This window comes from Geotrypetes seraphini, chromosome 3 (assembly GCF_902459505.1).
Source record: "Geotrypetes seraphini chromosome 3, aGeoSer1.1, whole genome shotgun sequence".
In the NCBI taxonomy this organism is placed as follows: Eukaryota; Metazoa; Chordata; class Amphibia; order Gymnophiona; family Dermophiidae; genus Geotrypetes; species Geotrypetes seraphini.
In genome coordinates this window covers 337,869,094-337,896,700 of record NC_047086.1, presented here as the reverse complement: position 1 = coordinate 337,896,700, position 27,607 = coordinate 337,869,094, and the positions used below count along the sequence as shown (strand labels likewise).

Below are 27,607 nucleotides of genomic sequence, written 5' to 3'. Positions count from 1 at the left end.
TAATTCTTGGTTCTGTGTCCGATGTTAGCCAGGTTTCTGTGAGGAAGAGGCAGTCTAGGTTTTCGTTTTTTATCCAGGTTTTTATAAGTTCTGTTTTTGGACCTAGGGCTCTGACGTTTAAGGGTGGTGGTTTCTGTTTGGTGGTGCAAGGTGCAAGGATTTACACCAGGGCTCAGTTAGTGTAAATTCTCATGCCCAAAATTGGGCACAGATCCTGGTAACTAAGCACTATTCTATTCTAAAAGCATCCAGCTCAGAGTGCTGATTATAGACTAGTGCTTAGCGCTCATTTTTTCAACATCCAGATTTGGGCACCATTTACTGAAGCTAGTCCCATGTGTTGGGTGCCACTTCTATGACAGCATGTATGTGTAAGCCTAAAGATGTGGTCACAATATTAGGCATGCTCATTTATGCCAGATCGATGACAGGGGTTAAGTGGGTGTGTCAATGTGCTACTTATTTTGTAGATAACATACAGTATTCTGTAAATTATTAGTTTTTTTGGAAACAGTAAACAAGCCACTCCACTCAATATTTTATAGACCTCTATCTTATCTCCTCTGAGGCATCTCTTCATCAGGCTGAAGAGCCCTAGCTGCTTTAGCCTTTCCTGATAGGGAAGTTGTCCCATCCCTTTTATCATTTTCGTCGCCCTTCTCTGAACCTTTTATAATTCCACTATATTTTTTTCGACCAGAATTGAACACAGTATTCAAAGTGCAGTCATTCCATAGAGCGATACAAAGGCATCATATTTTCATTTTTCTTTTCCATTCCTTTCCTGATAATTCCTAATATTCTATTTGCTTTCTTAGCCACCGCCGCACATTGAGTTGAGGTTTTCAATGTATCCTCAACGATGACACCCAGATCCTTTTCTTCGGAAGTGACTCCTAACATGCTCTGCATCATGTAGCTATACTTTGGATTCCTTTTTCCCACAAACATCACTTTGCACTTGCTCACATTAAACGTTATCTACCATTTTGAGGCCCAGTCTCTCAGTCTCATAAGGTCCTCTTGCAAGTTTTCACAACTTTGAATAACTTTGTGTCTTCAGCAAATTTAATTATCTCACTAGTTATTCCAGTCTCTTGATCACTGATAAATATGTTGAAAGGCAGCAGTCCCAACATAGACTCCTGGGAAACCCTTCTCTATTGAGGATATTGACCACGTAAACCTACTCTCTGTTTTCTGTCTTTCAACCAGTTTTTAATCCAAAATAGAACATTACCTCTTATCCCATGACTTTCTAATTTGCTCAGAAGTCTTTCATGAGGTATTTTATCAAATGCCTTTTGAAAATCCAAATACACAGTATCAACTGACTTACCTTTACCTTTATCCACATGTTCATTCACCCCTTCAAAGAAATGCAGTAGATTGGTGAGGCAAGATTTCCTTTGACTAAATTCATGTTGGGTTTCTCTCATTCATCCATGTATCTGTTCTGTCATTATGCCTGGCACCGACATCAGACTCACTGGTCTATAATTTCCCAGATTACCTCTGGAACCCTTTTTAAAAATTAGCATCATCTTGGCTACCTTGGCTAACCTCCAGTCTTCCGGTACCATGCTGGATTTTAAAGAACAATTACAAATTACCGTATTTTCACGTGTATAACACGCATACGCGTATAGCGCGCGGGTCCAAAGCATGTCTGTAAAAAAATTTTTATATAGCACGCATACGCGTATAGCCGCGCATGCTGCTATAACCTCCTCCCACTCCCGCTTATTCTTCTGGCCTGCGAAACGGCCTCCTCCCCCCCCCCCCGCTCACGTCATCCCCCCTCCCCTGCGATCCAACAACCCCCCCAGCACCGCAAAACATCTCTTACCCGATTGGACACCGGCACCAGCACCAATGCACAGGACGTGCCAGTGCCAGTGCCCAAAGATCCTCCCTCGTTGTGCTGGGCTGGGCTGTGCGGTGCAGGGAGATCCTCCTTCTTCCCTGTGCCGGGCTGGACTGGGCTTTGAGCATTTGCGCATGCTCAAAGCCTTCTGATCTCGCTCTCTCCGAGATTCTCAGCTCTCTCCGAGATTCTCAGAATCTCGGAGAGAGCGAGATCAGAAGGCTTTGAGCATGCGCAAATGCTCAAAGCCCAGTCCAGCCCGGCACAGGGAAGAAGGAGGATCTCCCTGCACCGCACCGCACAGCCCGGCCCAGCCCAGCACAACGAGGGAAGATCTTCGGGCACTGGCACGTCCTGTGCATTGGTGCTGGTGCCAGTGCCCAATCGGGTAAGAGATGTTTTGCGGTGCTGAGGGGGTTGTAGGATCGCAGGGGAGGGGGGGTGACGCGAGCTGGGGGGGAGGATGCCGGTTCGCAGGGGGGATGCCGGATCGGAATGAAAAAAAAAAGTTGTAAAACGCACTCACACCTATAACGCGCACGGTTATGCACGGTTTGTAAAAATCGTGTATAACGCGCGCGTTATATGCGTGAAAATACGGTACTAACAATAACTCTGCAAGTTAATTTTTCAATTCTATCAGCACTCTGGGATGTATTCCATCCAGTCTAGGTGATTTGCTATTGTTCAGTTTGTCAAAATGACCCATTATGTCTTCCAGTGGTACAGAGAATTTTTGAGTTTCTCCGATTCATCAGAATTGAATACCATTTCTGACACTGGTAGCTCCCCACATCTTCCTTGGTGAAGACTGAGGCAAAGAATTCATTTAAGCTATGACGTTGTCTGCACTGAGAGCCCCTTTTATCCCTTGGTTGTCTAGCAGTCCAAATGATTCTCTTCCCGGCTTCTTGCTTTTAATACACCTAAAAACATTTTTACTGTGTGCTTTTGCTTCCATTGCAATCTTCTTTTCTCAAGGTCCCTCTTTGCTTTGCATTTGAGTTGACATTCCTTGTGTTGTTTAAAATTATTTTCAGTTGGATCCTTCTTCCACTTTCTGAAGGATTCACTTTTAGCTCTAATAGCTTCCTTCACCTCATTCGTTAACCACGCTGGCTGCCATTTGCTCCTCCTTCCTCCTTTTTTATTACATGGAGTATATCTAGTCTGGCCTAATGTATATTTTTGACCTTTGCAGATGCACATCTAAGTTTCTTTTTTATCATTCTCCTCATGTTATCATAGTCTCATTTTTTTAAGTTGAGTGCTGTTGTATTGGATTTCCTGTGCAAACTTATTCCAGGGATTATATCAAATCTGATCATGTTATGATCACTGTTAACAAGCGACCCTGACACTATTACCTACTCCACTAAGAACAAGATCTAGAACTGCTTCACCTCTTCTTGGTTCCTGAACCAGCTGCTTCATAAAGCAATGCTTGATTTCATCAAGGAATTTTATCTCCCTAGACTCTGATATTACATTTACCCAATCAATATCGGGGTAGTAGAAATCACCTATTATTATTGTGTTACCCAGTTTGTTAGCCTCCCCAATTTCTGATAACATTTCAGCATCTGTCCATTCATCCTGGTCTGGCGGACAGTAGTACACTCCTATCACTATCCTTTTCCCCTTTACACACGGGATTTCTACCCATAGGGATTCCAAGGTGTGGTTTTGCTCCTGTAGAATTTTTACCCTATCACTACGATATAGCTTGTACACCGGTATGATAGTGTCCCATTGGTTATCTTTCTTCCACCAGGTCTCAGAGATGCCTATTATATCTATCTTTTCATTTAGTGCAATATATTCTAACTCTTCCATCTTGTTTCTTAGGCTTCTGGCAATGGCATACAGACATTTCAAACGATATTTGTCATATCTATTTATAATTTGCTCTGCAGTTGGCATGGTTAATTTGCAATCTTTAAAATCAGCCTACTCTGTATTTAAAGAAACCTGGTCTACTGTGGTCTGTAATGCAATCTCATTATCAACATGTCCTCCTTGCTATTTCTCCTATTTAAAAGTTATCCATTGCTTTGGTACAAACTGAGGGAGAAGGGCACTGACCAATGACACAAGGATGTAGAGCTGAAGAATCTGATGCCTTCTGCAAGTTTCCTGTAAGTTTGGGGATAGAACCTATAGTCCAGACTACTGAGGTAAGAACCTAATCTTCCTTTCCATTAAATCAGTTTCTATTTTTCCACCATTGTTAATTGCAGATTAAAGTATGAGATGTTTATTATAAGTCTATACAGTCACCTTCTTTCCTCCGCAAGATACCTCTATAATTTGAGCTGTGAAATATATTTGAGTGATAATTTAAATTCACTATTATGAACTGATAGAAAAACAGTTTAACACAGGACTTAAATTGAAGCCCAAGAAAATGCTACAGATATAATTATGCTGAATATGATTAGTTTAAAGCTGGAGGCAGCAATTTTACATTATAGAAAATCATGTTTATTGAAAAGCATTTTGTATTATCTATCATATTAAAACACTTTCCTCAATAGAAAAACCTTGCTACTCTTGAAAATTAACTGGTATGAGTCAATGCAGTTATGCTCTTTTCAGCTTCTGACAGTTTCTTCAAAATATAGTTAATCTTGGGCTCATCAAACTCCAAACAAAGAAATTCAGATTCCTGAAAAGCAATACAAGAAAATATTGAGTTGAGTAAAGCAAACAAAAGAATGTTATATTAAATATTGATTTTTAATCATGAGTCTGTCCCTGTATCATAATAGGGATATTTAGAATAAATACAAAGAATGGCTGCCAAGTAAAGGGAGTATCCAGAGTCAGGTGCCAGAAATATTGTTTGCTAAAATAAAACATATATCTGGGTGCAGCTGATGTCTGTTAGATATGCCTCATTGCTCCGAAGAACGGAGCTTACAACTAGTGTTGCACACACCTTAGTTTTAATACCTTAAAGCCTTTATTTGGCATTGTTGGGGTTTTTTTTTTTTTTTTTTAATCTTTATTCATTTTTAAAACTTTCAACAAGTGTAACATAAGATACAATCATTTTCTACTTTAACATCACTTAATATACCATCAAATTCTAACTCACATCAAATATCACCCTCCCTTATACCCAACAATTGTTCTTAAGCATAAGAAATCTTAAAATATTCCCTCCCCCTCCCCACCTTGGATGTGTATGAACAAAGGGAGAAAATAATATTCATTCTGTATAATATTTTGTTAATGGCTCCCAAATATCCCTAAATTTCTTATAATGCCCCTGCTGTATAGCTATTACCTGTTCCATTTTAAAGATTTGGCATAACGAATTCTACCAAAAATTGTAATTCAGTCGATCCCAATTTTTCATAATTTGCTATATGGCAACCCCTGTCATGATGTTGTTGCTGAGAAGCAACATGTGTTTTCTACGGCTCTTATGGGAGATCTGCATCTCCAAATGCCCATTACTTGGCACTGTTGCTCTCGTTCAACATCAAGTTACATATAGCAGCCATTTCACTATCTGCCAATTAAAGGGTTAAGACCTTGTGAAGTCTTAGAACTTTTTTTTGTTGTTGGTATTTTTGGAAGTTATCACAACCTACAAAGACTCCTGTTTATAAACAAAATTCCAAAAAAGCAGAGAAGAAGATCAGGAAACAGGTTATATATTATACTTTTGTATTAGCTTAATAGACAAATGACCAATAAATAAAGTCATCTCAGTAACTGCTGTCCTATTTCCTTGGGTAAGTGGTAAAAGTGTGCATGGCCAAAAGGTTCAGTTCATGCTCTTTTTAAATAAAATTTTCTCAATTTCGGGCAATTTTTTATATCTTTTTCACCTAATTGTTATTTTTATCTACATTGTGCAAATGCTAGAAATTTTTTCAGTGTGAAAATTGCATATTAATTCATATGTATAAGCATGCACAAACAATTTGTGGACACTTTAAATTTTTAGGTGCCCAAACAAACTAAGGGCCCACAGAGCCACGGTAGTAAATACACCAAAGCCCATAGGAACTGAATGAGCTTTGGTGCATTTACTATGGCTTTGTAAAAAGGGACCTGAATGTGCATGTCACATATGAACTCCTCTTGTAGGTGGACTCACATGGTCATTGTTATGTCACTTCATTCTTCTGTGTATATGGAAAGCAATAGCAAATAGAAGAAAAAGGGGAAGAGGAACCTATGTAATGGTGTTAGAAACAAAGAAATCCAGAACCTGAGGGCAGATGAAAATAATCAATCAATCACATGGAACAAAAGCCCAATGGATGACTCAAGTTTCCAAGACAAGGTCAGTCAACATGAAACAGCAGCAAGACTCTATCCCCCTCCACCCCACCCCCTTTTATGAAGCTGCATTAAGCTTTTTTTTTTTTTTTTTTTTTTTTTAAATCACCGGCTGTATTAGCTCCAACACTCAGAATTCCTATGAGCGCCAGAGCTAATATAGTTGCAGCCAGTGATTAAAAAAGCCTAATGCAGCTTCATAAAAAGGGGAGGGGAGGGGCATATTATTGCACAGAGTATGGGCTCCTTTTACGAAGATGCGCTATCGGTTTTAGCGCATGCAGAAGATTAGCGCATGCCATGGCACGCGCTAGCTGAAAATCTACCGCCTGCTTAAAAGGAGGCGGTAGTGGCTAGCACGTGCTATTCCATGCGTTAAGGCCCTAATACACCTTCATAAAAGGAGCCCTAAATATTTTTGGTTCAATTGCAGTTTGTTCGGGGTCTGATTCCAATTTTCAGGCATTTTTTTGTTTCTTTCACAGGACTCCAGGCTTTAGCCAGCAGAGATTTTTAGTGTGTATTTAAAGGTAGCACTTTAAAGACAAGATATGTGGATTATTTAAAATTAATTTGGAATGTAATGAATTTGAGAAACAGAAAAGGTTGTTTAAGGAAAATCATATTATAAGATTTAGAAAGATGAAAATATAAAAATATGCACATATGAAGATTTTGACAGCACCACTGGGCTAGGAAATGAAGTCCACAGCAACCATCTGAGGATCCATTTTGTTCAGTCATTTTGAAGCCATTTATTTAAGATTTGACAGAATGTTAAATATTTAAGGAGCACTAATGAAGGTACTTCCATAAAATGTGTATTTTTAAGTAGCACAAACATGGCAGACTGGGTCAAATAGTCCCGACATGCCACCATTTACTCTATCCCTATGTAATGCCTCTATCCAACCAAAAGGTAGTGTTCTTTGAAAAAAAAAAAAAAAAGGCAACAAAGCACTATATTCATTTTTTTAATACCATTCCATTGACATATTACAATGCTTCTCAGCCCCATCTTGGAGGCACATCTAGCTAGACCCACTGCATTCAAATCTTCCTTTTGAATAATCCCTAGCTCCTATATGTCCTATCTCTCTGTCCAAATAAGACTGTAAGCTTTCAGAGCAGGGACCATCTATTACACGTCAAATGTACATCGTTACATACACCTTTTAGCACCACAGTAGTGATCCTGAAAACTCAACTGGCTAGGAGTGACTCCAGGAGAGGTTTCAAAACTACTCCCATATAGCATGGATGTTTCAGTAAGAAGAGGCACAAGATTTTCCTCTTTTTTTTTGTGAATGGAAAGTAAAGTAAAATAATGCAATGTCTAAGGCAATGTCTGAGGCAAACATCCAAAATTCAACCAAAACCTAAGCACAAAGCAGCAAATTATCATAGCAGATGAAACCCATAAGGCCATTTATTTTAACCATTTCCCTTCCTTTTGGAAGGCTGCAGACCACACTTGATTGTCCAACTTTATCCTTGCTGACACTATTAAGAATTCTCTCTGCTAAACCCATGCTTTTTAAATTATAATACGGTACTATTCCTCCCTCCAAAACCTTCATAAGGCCGTGTTTATGTGAACAGATATTTCTAACTTACTCCTAAGTCTATGTACTCTATTTCCAGTCATGTTGTAACCTTTGTTCCAGACCTTACTTTCTACTAAAAAGTTGAATATTAAATTGACCCTGTGCAGAGTACACTGCTATTTAGTATTATAAAGGCAAAGGGCTGCTAAAAAGAAAAGATTAAACTAGATTTTTGATTTGTTTGGGTTTAAAAAAAATTTGATTAATTTGCTTGATATATCACTTACTAAGAGGGGCCATTGAAAAGTTCTCAGCCCAACCTAGAAGAGAATGATATGGAGCCATGAAACTTACAAGTTATTCCACACTTTTCTTGACACTTTTCATTTCATTTCATAGTGTCAAGAAAAGAGTAGAATAACTCATGGTTCTAGATCATTCTCTTCGAGGTTGGGCTGAGAACTTTTCAGCGGCCCTTCAAACAAGGTCTATGGTTTATTAGAACTTGCTGAATTGCCTTTCCTCAATAAGATAACAAGGTGATGTGCATCATTAAAACAAGGGAAAATTAGAAAGGAATACCCTCAAATTATAAAGAGAAGGGGAATAAGAGAAAGGAAAACTATAAATAAGATTGTGGATTAGTAGATCGCCTGGGAACCGTCAGAACCCAGCTGAACAGCAAAGGCCTTCTCAAACAAGTGAGTCTTTTTAAATTTAGTGCAAGAGCGTTCACGACAGATTATGGAAGAAAGGGAATTCCAAAGTGACAGAGATTGTCAAAAGAAAACATGTTCTCTAGGGCAAACATTGAGAATTCCACCCCAGAAGGAAACCTACTAACGGTTGTTATTGAGGGAGCGAAGAACTCTAGCTGGGGTAAGAGGGAAAATCGAGGAAGACAAGTATGATGGCATGCCAGAATAAAAGATCTTGTAGGTTAGAATCAAAATTACAAGTTTATTTAAAATTTGATAAATTTTATATTGGATATGGAATGAGATGGCAAGCAGTGGCATAACAAGAGAGGTTGGCGCCCAGGGCGGTGGCATCTGGTATCGCCATGCACCCTCTACTATTTCCCACCGCTTGAGTGCCCCCCCAACATACCTCTTTTTTTAAGTTCAGAACTGTTTTATTACATTTTACAAATCCACAAGAAAACAAAACATATGGTGCAGTCCATCAAGTACATATACTCAATGTACATTTAAAAAAATAGCACCACAATACATTCATCACAATGACAAAATAAATAAAATGAAATAATAACAGTGATAAAGCTAAATATATGACAAAAACATAATCCGAAATGACCAATATAAATAAATAGTTCACCTGCCTCAAGGATAGTCCAACTCAGACCACCTCTTACAACTCTCCCCTATGACAACTAATGACTTAGACCCTCAGAGATGCCACCATGATACTCAAAAGATTTCATAGTATCTGGCTTTATACATCCAATCCTCACCGAGTCATACCTGTGAATTTCTTATATTCTCTTACATGAGTGATTATGTCATTGAGATCTTGTTAACTGAAACTTTGTGGTCGGTATATGGGCGAAAATGCTTTGTAAAGGGATAGTAGACTTGAGGAAACCCTTCGGATGAAACATGTCAGCTTGTTAGTCCCTGAGAATTTGACCACTATAATACTAAGCTAAGTATTTAATATCTCTAAAAAAACCTTAATGACATAATCACTCATGTAAGAGAATATAAGAAATTCACAAGTATGACCCGGTGAGGATTGGATGTATAAAGCCAGATACTATGAAATCTTTTAAGTATCATGGTGGCATCTCTGAGGGTCTAAGTCATTAATTGTCAAAGGGGAGAGTTTTAGGAGGTGGTCTGAGTTGGACTATCCTCAAGGCAGGTGAACTATATGATTTACTCTCTCAGAAAATACTTCTAAATTATATATCATGCTGGTTAAAAAATTCAATAAAAATAAATGGCACTATCTGGATTTCACTCAAAATAAAAAGGCTCAGTGCAAGAATAGTACTCAATACCAGTATATCATAGCTATACCTCTTGAAATGTTTGCTGGTGCGAGCAGTATCTTTCACCTGCTGCTCATGCTGGCCTTGTCTCCCTTCTGATGTCATCTCCTGGCTCCGCGATCAAGACTTGACATCAAAAGAGAGCCAAGGCTGGCACAAGAAGCAAGTGGAAGATGCTGTTCACGCCCGTGAACATTTCAAGAGGTACATTGGAGGGGGGGGGCAGAGAGGCACAGTGTCCCCTGCGAAGACAGCACCAGGGGCAATCCACCCTCCCTTACTACACCACTGATGGGAACCAGTATTGCTGAATGAGAAGAGGAGCGATCTAATTAAATCTAGTAGCGTGAATCAAAATGGAAATAGCAATATTTTGACTCACAGTGAGGAATATGCTGTGGGAAACCTGAATAGATTGTATTACAAGAATGTACCTTTGAAACAAGAAAAGCATATAGAAATATTATCTGTGAGAAAGAGTCACGCTGAACCTAACAAATTTAAACTGATGAAGAGAAAGGAAATAGGTTTAGGCCAGTGCAGAAATTTGATGAGTGAAAGAGATTTTTTTTAAACAGTTTACAATAATAAATTTTTAAAACAGCTAACAACTTTTGAAAGAATATAAAATATGACAGAATACAACATTAATAAAATATGCTTTGGATTGCTGGTGATGGTAAAATACAAACCACCCAATCAGCTTTGACTCCCACATTGCTTAAATTTTTTTCATGGGTTTAACTCATCAGGCTTTAAAAAAAAAAAAAAGGCTGATTTTATAAATGGAAAACCCATCACTTTGTGATATTTTTGCCTTTGCCTACCCCTCTAAAGTAGGGATGCTCTATGTTAGACTTCGAGGTCCATAGCCCAGTTGGGTTTTCAGGATTCCCCCAGTGAATATGCATGAGAACTATTTGTATATAATGAAGGCAGTGCATGCAAATAGATCTCATGCATATTCACTGAGGAAATCCTGAAAACCCAACTGGGTTGTGGACCTCGAGGACTGACATTGAGCATGCCTGTTTTAAAATCAGGAAGGCGAAGAGTTTTCATTGAAAGATGTTTCTTGTTTACAATACCAACAACAACAGAAGAGACAGTTAATTCTGAACACTTAACAACTAATGGAAAAAAGCAGAACGAGCCTGGTTTTCAAAACCCACTTATATTGCAACTAATAGTACAGCACAAGCATAAGTAAATCAGTCAGTCATAAAAGTCATGGACTCGACACGCAAAGTGTTTCAGCTAAAACGCCTACATCAGAAGTCCCTGATAACAAACCAAATATGAAAGCCAATTTCGTGACGATATTGGGTTACTAATGATCAGAAGTCTGCAAGAGTAGGGATCTTCTCGGTCTTCCACAGGTTCATCACAACCTTGAGTGCTTATAATAAACTTCACCAGTATACTAAGACAAGATCATAATGTCTTGGTTCCCACTGAGGAAACAATATTGACAAGCCTGGGAAGTTCCACCACCAGCAGCCGTAGCATCTCTGGCTATGTGGATCCTTCTACGGCTGCTGCTGCTGCTGCTGGTAGAACTGATTGATTTACTTGAGCTTTACTACTGGTTGCAATAAAAGTGGGGTTTGAAGACCAGGCTTGTTCTGCTCATTTCCATTCTTGTTTACAATACACCATATCATGGCAGAGTTTTTAATTGGTATTCCAGGTTTACACCTACAAAGTTCCAGATAAAATAGAGTAACAAAGTAGCACTACCGTGTTTCCCCCAAAATAAGACAGGGTCTTATATTAATTTGTGTTCCAAAAAAATGCATTAGGGCTTATTTTCAGGGAATGTCTTATATTTTTTCATGTACAACAATCATCTCTCCCAATTCTTCCTCTTTCCTTTCATCCCTCCTCCATGTGCAACAATCATCTCTCCCAATTCTTCCTCTTTCCTTTCATCCCTCCTCCATGTGTAACAATCATCTCTCCCAATTCTTCCTCTTTCCTTTCATCCCTCCTCCATGTGCAACAATCATCTCTCCCCAGTGGCGTACCTAGGGTATGTGGCACCCGGGGCCCATCATTTTTTGACACCCCCCCCCCCCCCCCCATGTAAAAAAATTTTTTTTTTTTTTTTTTTTTGCAATAACCATGAAATGGAATAAATGGTCAGAATAGAAACAGGCAGTGAAAATTTTCTTTTATTGAACCTCATATATGTAACCATTATTCCAAACATAACATAACATAAATTATGTCTCAATTGTCATGACATCAGAAGTACATATGGAGTAGTTGCAGGTGATGCTTGGGACAGTTCTGATTGTGTTAGTTCGGTTTTATGTGTTTTTTGAATAGAAGGGTTTTTATTTCTTTTTGAAGGTTTTGCAGTCTGTGGTTGATATCAATTGGTTGTAGAGTTGGGGGTCGAGTGTTGCAGCTCGAATGGCTAGGAGGTTGTCGAACAGTTTTTTTCTTTTGACGTTTTTGGTTGGAGGGTGTGTGAATGGTGCACAAGTTCTCCTATGTCTGTTTGAAGTGGATTGAATTATTTAGCTGAAGAAATTAGTTACCCCCCATTCCACACACATTAATTCTCTTCCATTTTTGTTCCCATTATAAAAAACACTGATAAGTTCCCAGAAAAAAAATACATTAAAATAAGAAGTGAAAACAAAGGCCCCTACAGATGAGAACATAACATAAGAATAGCCTAACTGGGTCAGACCAATGGTCCATCATGCCCAGTAGCCCATTCTCATGGTAGCCAATCCAGGACACTAATACCTGGTCAAAACCCAAAGAGTAGCAACATTCCATGCTACCGATCCAGGGCAAGCAGACACTTCCCCCATGTCTTAATAACAGATTATGGACTTTTCCTCCAGGAATTTGTCCAAATCTTTCTTAAAACCAGCTACACTATCTGCTTTTACCATAACTTCTGGCCACTTCATTTTTAAATTTAGATCTTTCCTTTCAAACAGAGACCTTGCTAGATGTCAAATACAGCACAAGGTAACTTCACATGGACTTAGCTGTGCAGGAAATGTGAATCTCCTCATACACCCACCATATAGTGCAAAAATGTGCAAAGGTCTGTTTTTTTCTTTCTATCACTACATAGCCTAATGCCACACAAGCAGCGCTGTTACAAACATATTCTGTAGGTCAATGCTAAGGATAACAAAGTTTCCTTCCTTGGACCAGAAGGAGATAAACCACTGGAAGAGATCCCAAAACAACACCCAAAGACCCACTCAGTGTGTGAATCAGTTGAGTGGAGTGGACTAACTGGGGGGTGGAAATGGGCCCGGAGTTTGCTCAGCAGAATTTCCCAGACCACCTCTTCCTCTCAACACATTGACACGCTGCCACCATCACCACTAGGAACACCTCACTGAGTAGGCCAGCTATGCTATAAACTTTATAAAACACATTATTATATTTTCTTATAAAGCACATATTTTAACTGACCTCTCTGACATCCTCAGCCTTTCCATTCACAAAAATAGAAGGAAGAAAAGTTCCCATTTCCTGCTGTCTCATGTCCCCGGCCTATACAATATTTTTTTTCTGCAGACCCTTCAAAAGTCTGACCAAATCCTCGTTTCACTTGCATTATAAAGTACTGAGGATGCCATCTCTCCCCAATCCCAGGTCCTAAAGTCTAAGACAGTAGCGCAAACTAATGCTGCCAGATACAGAAAAAAAAAATTTTGATTCGATTCAGCCCTATTGAATTGGTTTTTCAATTCGATTTTCCTGCCCAGTTGGGTGATTTTTTTCAAAACTCCTGGTGGGTTTTATAGCTTTTTCACCCCCTTTGGCTTCTCCTAACCACACTGGCGCTGTGGTGTAAATAAAATAAAGAAACAAAAAGGACTTTTCCTCTTTCTGTTAAATCCTAGCTCACGTTTGCAGTCCAACACCAGCTCTGGCAGGATACACATTTCAAATCTGACATGTTATAATCACAAAACAGAAAATAAAATTAATTTTTCTACCTTTTGTTGTCTGGTTATATTTCAAATCTTGTTGGTCCAAGGCTCTGGTTTTCTTCTGATAACTTGCTTGCCAGGGTCTCCTTCTTTCTGCATGTTAACCATCCATCTGCCAACTCTGTCCTCCCTTTCCATTTCCCTTCCCTTCCCAGGAAGTCTGGTATCTTTCCTTTTTTTCATCTCCCTCCACAGATCCACCTTTTCTTAAATACCCTTTCATCCGGCATCTCTCCCTCCTTCCCCACCATCCCAGAGTCCACCATCTCTCCGTTTCTTTTCCTAATTACCCTCCTATCCAGTATCTCTATCCCTCCTCCACACCATCCCTTGTGTCCAATTTCTCTCCCTTTCTGTTCCTTCCCTCCCTAAATCCCATGGTCCATCATCTCTCTCCCTCTCCTCTATTTTCAGACCCATTATTTCTTCCCCCCCCCAAAGTTTGGCATATGCATGTCTCTTTGAACACCCCCTTCCCTCCGTGTACTTCTAAATCATGGTCCCCCCCCAAAGGCCTGTCCCCCCTTAAAGGTCTGCCTGTCCCACCTTGAAGGCCTGCACCCCCCTTGAAGGCCTGTCCCTTCCCCTTGTAGGCCTGTCCCCCCCTTGAAGGCCTGCCTGCCTGTCCCCCCCTTGAAGGTCTGCACCCCCCGAAGGCCTGCACCCCCCCGAAGGCCTGTCCCCCACTTGAAGGCCTGTCCCACCCCCTTGTAGCTTCTCCCCCCCCCCCTTGTAGGCCTGTCCCCCCTTGAAGGCCTGCCTGCCTGCCTTTCCCCCCTTGAAGGCCTGTCCCCCCTTGAAGGCCTGCACCCCCTTGAAGGCCTCCACCACCCCCTCGAAGGCCTGCACTCCCTTGAAGGTCTGCACCCCCCCGAAGGCCTGTCCCCCACTTGAAGGCTTGTACCACCCCCTTGTAGCTTCTCTCCCCCTTGTAGGCCTGTCCCCCCCTTGAAGGCCTGCCTGCCTGCCTTTCCCCCCCTTGAAGGCCTGCACCCCCTTGAAGGACTGCACCCCCCCCCGAAGGCCTGCACTCCCTTGAAGGTCTGCACCCCCCCGAAGGCCTGTCCCCCCCTTGAAGGCCTGTCCCACCCCCTTGTAGGCCTGTCCCCCCCTTGTAGGCCTGTCCCCCCTTTAAGGCCTGCCTGCCTGCCTTTCCCCCCCCTTGAAGGCCTGTCTCCCCCTTGAAGGCCTGCCCCCCCCCTTGAAGGCCTGTCCCCCCCCTTGTAGGCCTGTCCCCCCCCTTGTAGGCCTGTCCCCCCCCCCCTTGTAGGCCTGTCCCCCCCCTTGAAGGCCTGCCTGCCTTTCCCCCCTTGAAGGCCTGTTCCCCCCCTTGAAGGCCTGCACCCCCTTGAAGGTCTGCACCCCCCCAAAGGCCTACACCCCCCCCGAAGGCCTGCACCCCCCTGAAGGCCTGCCTGCCCCCCTTGAAGGCCTGCACCCCTTGAAGGTCTGCACCCCCCCCCCGAAGGCCTGTCCCCCCTTGAAGGCCTGCCTGCCTGCCTGTCAACCCCTCCCCCTTGAAAGCCTGCTTGCCTGCCCGCCCGCCCCACCCTGAAGGCCTGATGCCCCGACCCACCCCGAAGGACTGCTCGCCCCCCTGGCCTCCCCGCACCACCTATGAAGCAGCCGCAGCAGGATTGCGAAGTCAGCGTCAGCGATCCCTGCGCTGCTTCCTGCGCCACGGTCCCGCCCCTCCTCTGACGTCAGAGGAGGGGCGGGATCGCGGCGCAGGAAGCAGCGCAGGGATGCTGACGCTGACTTCGCGATCCTGCTGCAGGCTGCTTCACAGGTGGTGCAGGAAGGTCAGTGGAGCGAGCGGTCCTTCGGGGGTGGCGGGGGACTGAACGGCAAGGCCGGGAACACCCCCTTAGGGCTGGTACCCGGGGCGGCCCGCCCCCCCCTAGGTACGCCACTGAGCTGAATATACAGTTTAGTAATAAATTAGCCTTAAATCTGTAGTTGAGGCAGTGAAAGGCCCAGTATGGCTGCTCTTATGTTCTAACTTACCCTAAGGTCACAAAAAATAACACTTGAAGATGTGGAATTGCAACTTTGGCTTCCAAGGTTCTCAGGCCACTGCTCAGACAGAATGAAAAACATTAATGTGACCTGGAATCACAGGAAAGAGGGAAGGGAGGGGGGTGGCAACCTCTGATTTCCTAAGCAAATAAACTGTAATCTAATAAATGTGTATGTATATTTGGCACCTCTGCTCCTGTTCTAGTAAATAAGTTAACCCCATCTGTATTTGCTCAACAGGAAATAAATTAACAAGCCAACAATAATACCCCGTTTCCCTGAAAATAAGACCTATCCCGAAAATAAGCCCTAGCATGAATTTTAAAGATGCTCCTAATACAAGTCCTACCCCAAAAATAAGCCCTAGTTAAAATCGACCCCCCCCCCCCAAATGTACCCAACACTCCCTGACTCCATCCCTGACACTAGTGCTGTCTGATTTGCTGAAAAAAATTGGACTCGTCGATTCAGCAACCCCTACCCCTGCTGCTTTAGGAGGCCTTAGCAGAGGTATGTCAGTCTCACGGTGGGAGGGTTGGTGGAGTTCTGCTGCACAAGGGGATGAGTGAGAGGGGAGAAAAGATGCTGCATGGGGGGGGGGGGAGGAAAGAGAAAGAATTTGGGGTGGAGGAGAGGAAGGGAGAGATCATTGTTGTACATGAAAAAAATAAGACATACCCGAAAGTAAGCCCTAGTGCATTTTTTGGATCCAAAATTAATATGACACTGTCTTATTTTTGGGGAAACATGATAGCTAACCAGTGTCTTCATCTAGGAAAGAGTTTGTATAGCTCAGGTTCATCTGCTATTCTCAGTCTGTTTATTCAAGCATATGTTGTAATATAGTGTTTCTCAACTTCTTCAAGCCAAGTACCCCCTAAGTCTAACAAATATCAACCAAGTACCCCCACCCAAGCCCCACCCCACACCTGCCCAGGCTCCACCCCAGACCCCAATTTCTTCTACCCATTTTTCATATACACACAATATAATCTTATTGATACACACCTACAGTATATCCAATAATTCCCTTTTCCTGTTCCCTCACCCACCGGCAGCATCTCTCTTTCCCTCCCTTCCTTCCTAACCCCCCACCCCCACCCCATGCAGCTTCTGTCCTTCCCAACCACCCCACTAGCGTGCAGCATCTATCCTTCCCTTATTCCCAACTTCAGCCCCCACTTCAGCATCCAACCTCTCCCCAGTTCCCAATTCCCCCACCTACCAGCTCCCCGCTGCTGTATTTTAAAATCTTCGGGCAGCTGGAGGCGCAACAAAGCCAGCCTCCTGCCGTCTGCCTGCCTGTCAGCCTCGGGGTGGCAGGGAGCTTGGGGAATCGGGAATGAAGCCTGCCTCCCGCCATCTGCCAGTGCCCCAGAAGTGTTCTTTCTGCAGCGTTCTGCATAGGCTTCAGAAAGAACACTACTGGGGCAGGCAGGCAGATGGCGGGAGGCTGGTTTTGTTGCACCACTGGCTGCCTGAAGTTTTTAAAATACAGTGGCGGGGAGCTGGTAGGTGTGGGTATCGGGAACTGGGGAGAGGTTTGGATCCAGCTGAGAGGGTGGGGTTGGCTTTGATGGAGGGGGGCAGATAGGAAGGAGGGATCGGTGGAGGCAGCTTAGGCGGAGGTGGGCGGGCAGGCAGGCAATATTTGTGTCGGCGCATACCCCCCAACAAGCAGCTCGCATACCCATACCGCGTATTGAGAAACACTTGTAATAGAAAGATGAGACACCTTTCATATTGTCTTAGCACTGTCTCTGCTCAATGGACAAAATGTGTTTATGTATTCTTTCAGCTAGCTCATTATGCTATATTTAAGAATGTATAATTTGGACTTTAATTTAGAAAATTGAGAAGTTGCAGAACTGCTTTTACCTTGTAGGACTATGACTTAAGGGGGAAGTTATCAAAATGTGACAAAAGGCGAGCTTTTGCCGCTTCTTAATTTACCACAGGTTGCTGACTACCATAATAAAGGAATAACACTGTCTGAGAGTTACCTAGTACACAGGTTTAGTCCATCAGCCCAGGAGCTTCAGGCCGCCATGCCATGGCCTGATGTTCCCAGGCCACAGTGCAAAGAGGTCCAACACTAGCTTAAAACAGTTGGTGATAAGTTCCTGTAGAATGATTTAGTCAGTGCTAGGTAATTACTGATAATAAACTCTTGAATGTCTAGGGCAGGGGTGCCCAATACGTCGATCGCGATTGACTGGTAGCTCAGGAAGGCAACGTGAGTCGATCACGGAGCCCATCTCGGGCTCCATGATAGACTTGTGTTGCCGTCCTGATCTATCGGGCCGATCAGCCTTCCTCTCCAGTGTTTTCCCTAGGGCCTTTTAGCTGGGCGGTCCGCCCAGCTGTCATCTGCTGCTGCCGCCGCTGCTGAACATTAAAAAAAAACATAAAACCCCGGCTTGGAGATTTCAGCCCCTAGCGAACTTATGCTCCAGGCTCTAACTTGTGCATGCCAGCTTCCCTTCTCGTCCCTCTGAAACCGAAAATTATGTTGGGGGGGGGGGGGAGTAGGGAAGCCGGCACGCACATGTTGAGAGCCCTGAAGCAAGCGTTCGCTACGGGCTAAGGCGGGAGACAGGTTAGTGAAGCATTTGCTCTTCTTGCTGCCGGGTCCTGCCTACTTTCTGTTTCTGCGAAGGCAGGACCCGGCAACATTTCCCCAAATAGGTCGATCACGATCTTGGGCCGATCAGCCTTCCTCTCCCCGACGGCAGAATTGACGTCGGGGAGAGGAATGCTGGTCGGCTGAAGCAGGGAGAGCTTGGGGCGGCGTCAGCTTTCGGGTCTGTTATTGGTGGCGGTTTGGGTCCTGGTTCCCGATGGCAGTGGCAGTGGCTTGGGGGAGGGCAGGGAGAAAGAAAGAAAAAGGGCAGGCAGGGAGACAGAAGGAAAGAAGAGAAACAGAAAAAAAAGAAAGGGAGGCAGAGAGAAAGAAAGGGCAGGGAGAGAGGAAGGAAAAGTTGGGGGAGGGAATGAGGTCTGGAGGAGATGAAGCATACAGGCTAAAAGAAGGGAAGAAAGATTGGATGCACAGTCAGAAGAAGAAAGTGCAACCAGAGACTCATGAAATCACCAGACAAGGTAGTAAAAATGATTTTATTTTAAATTTAGTGATCAAAATGTGTCTGATTTATATCTGCTGTCTATATTTTACACCAAGGTCCCCTTTTACTAAACCGCAATAGAGGTTTTTAGCGCAGGGAGCCTATGAGCGTCGAGAGCAGCGCTGGGCATTCAGCGCAGCTCCCTGGGCTAAAAACTACTATCGTGGTTTAGTAAAAAGGGAGGGGGGTATTTGTCTGTTTTTGTATGGTTGTTAGTGAGGTGACAGTGCATAAAGTCATCTGCTTTGACCTCTTTGAAAAACCCTGGAATAGGAATGATGATTAACATTTTCTATGCGTTCAATGTGCTTTGTGTTTTTTTTAAATTTTATTGTTGGTAGATCATTTTGACTTGGTCATTTTAAAAGTAGCTCGCAAGCCCAAAAAGTGTGGGCAGCCCTGGTCTAGGGGTTTATTTTATTCTCTTAGCACTGCCATAAATGGTCCCAGGAAACAACTTTTTGCTTTTCTATTCGCTTATAGGCAATGACCACACTATTCTGAAAGTAATTGTCTTTATTATGTGGTTATCCCAACAAAAAACAAGCTTGCATGTATACAAGCTTTGTTACCAGCATCCATATGTAAATATTCATAAATGAACACAATACACAAAGGATAATACTGATAGTAACCTTGTTTCTTACGCATAGCCTCTAAGAGAAAAGAGCGCACAGCTAGGCTTATCTAAATGATTACTGGTACATAAGCAGCGGTAACTACTGGCATACCCTTAGCACCAGAACTAAATACTGTATATAGCACACAGCATATAAACTAAGATCTCCAAGATCCAGCCATGCTTCTCACATGGCTAAATCACAGACAAAGTCCAGTAAACTTCCTTGCACCTGCACAACAAGCAATTCTAAACTAAAACCTATGCGAACAAGATAAACCTGCTCACCATTTTCATTCCTGGGCTCCAGTCCAGGGCAATGAGCCAGAAGCGGACTCCAGTTCTTTGAACAGTTGCAGAATTTCAGCACACGGCAAACTTCACAGGGCTTATGGCAGGCTAAGCCTGGGCAGTCAGCTGATATCAGTCTTAGGTCGGAGATAAAGTTCCAAAGTTCAAGTGAAGACTAGTGCCCTCTTACAAGGAACAGCCCGAGGGAACTCTCTCCGTGATCTTAGGTCTGGTATGGCATATGCGTCACTCCAGCTTCCCTTCTCTCCCTCCAGCACAATGTTGAAGTTATCTTTTCCGCACCTCACAACCAATTGCCCAAGACTGGTCACATCCTTTCTTCTGACCCCCGCCAAAAAGATATTTTTGACCAATAAGGTTCTTGTTACCAGGCAGTTTTTTTCTTACATACCGAAGTGTCCTGCATTATCTGCCCAAGGTCCAAAGTCATCATACATTGTCCTGGAGATAAGATTGCCAAAAACTGACTATCACTGGTCCAAGCTGAAACCTTCTTCTCTCTCATTCCTCAGGTAGTGGGGCCCCCTTGGCTACCAGACAAGCAGCTTGTAAAATTTCAAGATGCTGGCAGAAGTGAACCTAATTTTTTTTTAAGCCATACTAGGCCCAAGGCCTGAAAATGGTGATACAGGCACAGGCCTATATTCCCACCCCATGCCCACCAAAAGTACAGTCCCCATCTAGGGTCACTGGTAGCAATTTGTAGTCTGTCTAACTCACTGCCGTTGTCTATCAACTGCCATGGGTTTCAAGGCAAGACTCCAAGGGGGAGTTAGATAGATGCCAGGATCCACAGGGAGGGGGGGCAATATTGAACCTGTGGTGAGAGGAGGAGAAATGCACTGAAACTGCCCAGAGGGGTTAGGAGGGGAGAGATCTGGGGACCAGTAGGGGGGAGGCAGAGAGAGGAGGAGTTAGATGCCAGATCACAGGAAGTGGGGTGAGGGCAGAGGAAGAGAGGGATACCAGGACCTGCTTGGGGGTGGAGGTGGGGAACGGAGCAGGATAGATACCAGGACCTGTGGGAGAGGGGGGAAATAAGGCAGAGGGAAGAGAGAGAGTCCCAGGAGAGAAAAGGTGAGAGATGATGCAGGACTCAAGGGGCTGAGTGGAAGGGGACAGAATGACAAACCGGAGAGGAGGGAGAGATGCAGGACCCCAGTAGAAGTAAAAAAAAGAGAGATGGGATCTTGAAGAGGAAATACACTTAGCCAAAATACCTAGTGTGCATGAATGTAACTCACCTACTACTAAATAAGGTGTGAGCAAAATCCAAATAAATAAATATACTTGTTTATTTCCATATATTTAAGTGGGCTAGCAAAGCAATCACAATTCTCCATCCTCTAATGCCAATCTTCTGCTAGTTTCAATTTAACTAATCTTCACTTCTTACAGCAAGACTGAACTTAATTGGGTACTTGTTTTTGCACTTTAATGCTGAATGAGAAATACTAAGCACAATCATGTTACAGTGCTGAGCAACTTTATTTTTCAAACATGATTAAATAACATATAGCCCTGAACCCCAACTATCCAAATTACTTACGAGTCATACAGTTAAAAGAAGCATACTTAGGGCCAGTTTTACAAAGCCGCGCGGCAACAGCCCCGAAGCCCTTTAAATCTCTATGGGCTTCAGGGCCGTTACCGCACTGCAGCCACTAGCGCGGCCCTTAGTCTCAACTTCTAATTCTTTGAGATGTAGAAAATCAAAGCAATTTCACTTCATAATTTAATTTCAGGATTGATATACCACCTTTGAAAATCACAAGACAAGTACAAAGTAAAATGAGATAAAATAACACATCGCGAAAACATAATCAGCACCTTTTTAGACAGGTCATGGATGTGGGCAAAGCGATGTTTTGTTAAAAACATGCATGTGACATATTTCAAGACAGCAGGGCTGTACTTGCATGTGTATACTAAATTTGATGTTTCTCTGCCCCCTGCTAAGAAGGTCTTGAAATGAGTACTAAACACATAGGAGATAAACGTGGATCTCAAGAAATATAGCTATGGTACATGTACAAATCCAAAAAGTGCCTTGTAATGCAGAAACTGGGTTCATAACGGCAAACATGGAGTAATTAGTGTCTGTAAGGATCCTTGGTCATGGAAACTACCTGTGTAGCACCTGCATGACAAAATGTCTACCAGAGTTCTAGCAAGGACATAAAGCATGAAACACTATATGTACAGCAGCACAGAACACACGGTCCTATTTAAATAGGCTCTGGTTGAAGTGCAAAACACTTACATATGTGCAGCATGTAAATGTCCCCTCCTGACAATGAGGGAACACAACTTTTCAGATAAAGAGAACTTCCTCCTGATGCTCCTTGTAACGAGGAATGCCTCTTCTAGGAGGGCAAGCACCAGTTCCTGAAGGCGTCAGCAAGAAGGGTCTGGGATGAGATCCAAAGAAGTTGGCAAGATAAGGATCTACACTGCCCACAATCCCACGTACCTAACCGAGACCAAGACAAGCCACACCGATTCCACGCTTTTGACTGCACACGTGCCTAGCTGCAGATGGCAAAGGTCACAGCACAGTGGTAGCATGGCCAGTTCAGTACATTACCAAAAATATGAGGAAACACCACTTATGAAGAAGCTGCAACCACCAGAGCTTATTTTTCAAAATTTTTTATAGAGCTTTTTTTCAATTTTTTCACAAGAGTTATACTTATTTACTCAGGAAAAAGCCTCAGAATAGGAGCCCACGCTCAGTCCTGTTACAGACTTGACTTTCAGCGTGGTTTATTTGCTCCGTGGTTCCAATCATAGGCTAAAAAACCCGAGTATAATAAATATCTTTATATACTTTTAAATAGTTTTAAATATTTAAGATTACTGCTATGGATGCGACACTTCATTAGTCTGAAAAAGCTAGCAACTAAGCACTTATCTCAGCATTGGTTTTATGTGCTGTCATGCTGTCAAATTACTGCCACTGCCTGCCAACGTTTCGTGGATATAGCGTTTTAGTCCACTGCTTCAGGGCTGAAGGCAGAAGCATTCAAACATTGTTCTCAGCTGCAAAGGATTTTCCAAACCTTCTTGCTGGTGCACATATGGAACCTAGAGATGAAAGTCTCACACTCATTTGAAAGCTCTCTCACTCTTACACACTATGAGCCCTATTTCTCACTCATCAGATCTTCAGTACCACTGCACTGATCTTGATCACTACTTTCATGAGAGGCAAGCCAAGTGGTCCAACCAGGAAGAAGTCTGAGCACACCTTTCTGCTTACTGCTTCCCCTTGCCTTGTCCCTTTTCCCTTTACTTCAAGTGCATGTGCTCTGAAATCAATGTACAGTATACCCCTGCGAATTCGTGGTTCGCAGGCTCAGTCATTTGCGGTATTTCCCAGAGCCTCGAGCTCTATACTTAATTGTTATGCTTATAAATATTGCTTTTCTGTAAGCCTATTTCTATAATATATTCTTTATGCAATCACCTCTGGCTGTGTTTCTTATTTGATTCTACTCCTGGTGAATCTTCTGTGAGGGAACTGAACATGGGACCTGGCGTGTGTAAGGGCGCCTCTCACGTAACCCCTACCACCTCACTTTGTGGGGGACATGACTAACAAACCTTACACTTAGTAAAAGGAGCCCTTTATTTCATCAGAGGTTGTGGGAGCCAAGATTCTAAGCTACCATCTTCCTCTATCCAATTCTCTGGTTACCCAGTTAAAGAAACTGATCAGATTTGTCTGACAAGATCTGCCTCTAATGAATCCATATTGCCTCGGGTCCTATAATCCATTCTGGCACCCCAAATCTTGAGAAATATAATGGTGGTGGATTTTTTTTAAAGGAATCAGATCTCTTTAATTTACCTATTATATGTTATTTTGAATATGTTTTACATTTTTTTCTCCTGATAGAATAGCCAGAGGAAATAAACGTCACAGTCTCTCTTTCAGAGGATAATAAGGATATGAGTAATGTAGGCTCTAATGAAGAAATATTCAAAATTAAGTGGCTTGAACTTATATGAACATCATATTATAATCAACAGAGAAAGCAATGTACTGTACTTGAACTGAGGGACTAAGTGCTATTTTCACATTGTTGTGCGAACGATTGTATGGTGAAGTGAATAGAGGCGTGGTACTTGGAGTAATCACATTTATATTAAGAGATAATGTAAAGGCAAAGAGGAAGAAGGATCTGATTAAAAATAATTACGGTATAAACAGCATGAAGAATAGCAAATCAAATGCAAAGCACTAATAAAAAAAGGCAAAGAGAGACCTTGAAAAGAAGATTGCACTGGAAGCATGACACACAGCAAACCTTTTGTAGGTATATTAAAAGTAAGAAGATGGGATAAGAATCAGTTGAACTGCTAGATAAAAGAGGGATAAAAGGAGCTCTCAGGGAAGCCAAGATCATAGCAAAAAGATTAAATTAAGTTTCAGGTTAGAAACATAGAAACAGACAGCAGATAAGGGCCACGGCCCATCAAGTCTGCCCACCGCAATAACCCTCTCCTACCTTTCCCTGTGAAGAGATCCCACATGACGATCTCATTTTGTCTTAAAATCAGGCACGCTGCTGTCCTCAATTACCTGCAGCAGAAGACTATTCCAGCGATCAACCACCCTTTCGGTGAAGAAGTATTTCCTGGTGTCACCGTGTAGTTTCCCGCCCCTGATTTTCCACAGATGCCCTCTTGTTGCCGTGGGGCCCTTGAAAAAGAAGATATCCTCTTCCACTTCAATACGGCCCATGAGATATTTGAACGTCTCGACCATGTCACCCCTCTCACTGCGCTCCTCAAGTGAGTACAGCTGCAATTTATTCAGCTATTCCTCATACGGGAGATCCTTGAGTCCAGGTGGCCATTCGCTGAACCGACTCAAGTCTCAGCACATCTTTGCAGTAATGCGGCCTCCAGAATTGTACACAGTATTCCAGATGGGGTCTCACCATGGATCTATACAAAGGCATAATGACTTCGGGCTGACGGCTGATGAAACTCCTACGTATACAACCTATGATTTGTCTTGCCTTAGATGAAGCTTTCTCCACTTGCTTGGCAGTCTTCATGTCCTCACTGATGATCACCCCTAAGTCACATTCTGCTACAGTCCTCGCTAGGATCTCACCATTAAGGGTGTAAGTCTCGCATGGATTTGGGCTGCCAATGTGCATGAGTTTACATTTTTCAGTATTGAAACTTAGTTGCCAGGACCTGGGCCAGCGCTCCTGTAGGAGTAGGTCGTGCACCATATTGACAGGCATTGAGTTATCAACAGGCACTGTTTTTTTGTCTGTTGTGTTCTTGCCTACTACATTGCATAGTTTGGCGTCATCGGCGAATAGCGTTATTTTACCTCGAAGCCCCTCAGCCAAGTCCCTGTTGAAAAGGATCGAGCCCAAGACCGAGGAAGATGTGGAGGAGATACCAGTGCCAGAAATGGTACTAAGTGCTGATGAACCAGAGAAACTCAAAAATTCTCTGTACCACTGGAAGACATAATGGGTCATTTTGACAAACTGAACAGTAGCAAATCACCTGGACTGGATGGTATACATCCCAGAGTGCTGACAGAATTGTAAAATGAACTGTAATTTTTTTAAATCCAGCATAGTACCAGAAGACTGGAGGGTGACCAAAGAGAAGCCAATTTTTAAAAAGGGACCCAGAGGTGATCCGGGAAATTAGAGACGGTGAGTCTGACATTGGTGCAGGGCAAAATGAGACTATTATAAAGAACAAAATGACAGAACATATACATAAGCATGGATTAATGAGAGAAAGCCAACATGGATTTAGTCAATGGAAATCTTGCCTCACTAATCTACTGCATTTCTTTGAAGGGGTGAATGAACATGTGGATAAAGGTAAAGGTAAGTCAGTTGATACTGTGTATTTGGATTTTCAAAAGGCATTTGATAAAGTACCTCATGAAAGACTTCTGAGGAAATTAGAAAGTTATGAGATAAGAGGTAATGTTCTATTTTGGATTAAGAACTGGTTGAAAGACAGAAAACAGAGAGTAGGTTTACATGGTCAATATTCTCAATGGAGAAGGGTAAATAATGGAGTTCCCCAGGAGTCTCTGATGGGTCTGCTGCTTTTTAACATATTTATCAATGATCTAGAGATGGGAATAACTAGTACAATAATTAACTTTGCTGATGACACAAAGTTGTTCAAAGCTGTTAATTGCAAGAGGATTGTGAAAAATTGCAAAAGGACCTTGTGAGACTGGGCATCAAAATGGCAGATGTCGTTTAATGTGAGCAAGTGCAAAGTGATGCATTTGAGAAAGAGGAACCCAAACTATAGCTATGTGATTCACCACCCAGGAAAAGGATCTAGGTATCATCGTTTAGGATATATTGAAACCCTCAGCTTGGTTTGCAGCGGCGGCTAAGAAAACAAAAAATGTTAGGAATTATCAGGAAAGGAATGGAAAACAAAGAAGAAAATGTTATAATGCTTTTGTATCACTCTATGGTACGGCTGTACCTCAAATACTGTGTGCAATTCTAGTCGACATATCTCAAAAAAGATATAGCAGAATAGAAAAGATACAGAGAAGAGCAACAAAAATGATAAAAGGGAACGGATGACTTCCCTATGATAAAAGACTAAAGCGGCTAGAGCTCTTTAGCTTGGAGAAGAGATGGCTCAGGGGAGATATGATAGAGGTCTATAAAATACTGAGGTCCAGAATCACTAAAAGATAGCGATCCAATCGCTGTTGGCCGATTCCTGGCTGACTTTAAAACAGTGATTGATTCACTATCTTGTTTGCGTGCAAATGATTTGCATGCAAACTCCCCGACTCAATCGCTCAATGAGCGATTGAGTCGAGGAGAGCCCTGACAGAAGTGACAGGAGATGCAGCCTGCTATCACTGCTGTCAGGGCTCCTGTCAACTGCCACTTAAACATATGGCAGGAGGGATGCCCGGTCCCTTCTGCCATCGGCCCCCTCCTCTGCAGCCGGCCGAACACCCACACGGTGCAGGCTTAAACATATGGCAGGAGGAATGCCCACTCCCTCCTGCCATCGATTCCCACTCCTTTCCTTCCCCCACCCAACAACAAACAAATGGCAGGAGGGATGCCTACTCCCTCCTGCCACCGGACCCGGATGATGATACCCCTTCCCCTCCCCTCTCTCTTACCTTTAAAAGTTGGGAGCAGGAAGGGTGCTCAGTCCCTCATGCTCCTCTGGACTCTGGCAACACAATACGGCCTTAGGCCCCACCCCGGTTCATCATGTGATGCACAGGGAGGGGCCTAAGGCCCTGATTGGCTCAGACGCCTCGGACTCCTCAAGGAGAGGAGTTCCATCCCCTTTACTATCTTGGTTGCTCTTCTTTGAACCTTTTCTAGCGCCACTATATCTTTCTTGAGATAAGGAGACCAGAATTGAACGTAATACTCCAGATGAAGGGGCATTATAACATTCTTAGTCTTGTTAACCATCCCTTTTTTAATAATTCCTAGCATCCTGTTTGCTTTTTTGGCCACCGCCGCACATTGAGTGAAAGGTTTCATCGTATATGATGATATCCAGATCCTTTTCTTGAGCGCTAATCCCCAAGATAGACCCTAGCATCCACTCGTAGTATGATACGATAATGTACAATTTCTTCCAGGGTTACAACAGGAATCCTTTACACGTTGGGTTTCCAATGGTTTGAGTTTCGTGGCAGATTTTCTGACAGAGGAGGGTACAATCTAATCTTTTGATATGATGCAGCTTAGGAGGGGAATATGGACAAGTAATTGTTATGCTTATCTCCAGTTAACTGATTATATTCGTTCGTTATTCAGGCATAACTGTACAC

The 27,607-nt window shown here is 42.9% G+C and overlaps 1 protein-coding gene across 2 annotated transcripts in view; it reads right to left on the bottom strand.

Annotated features, from left to right (window-relative positions):
* Positions 1-4,328: 4,328 nt before the first annotated feature.
* Positions 4,329-27,607, bottom strand: part of COMMD1 (copper metabolism domain containing 1) — a 190,889-nt gene continuing 167,610 nt past the window's right edge. Inside the window, exon 3 of one of the 2 annotated variants that reach the window (XM_033938230.1) lies at positions 4,329-4,535. In XM_033938230.1, the coding sequence (XP_033794121.1) occupies positions 4,428-4,535 (108 nt within the window). In that variant the 3' untranslated portion in view covers positions 4,329-4,427. The remainder of the gene's footprint in view (positions 4,536-27,607) is intronic. The other variant, XM_033938231.1, reaches the window with a different exon arrangement.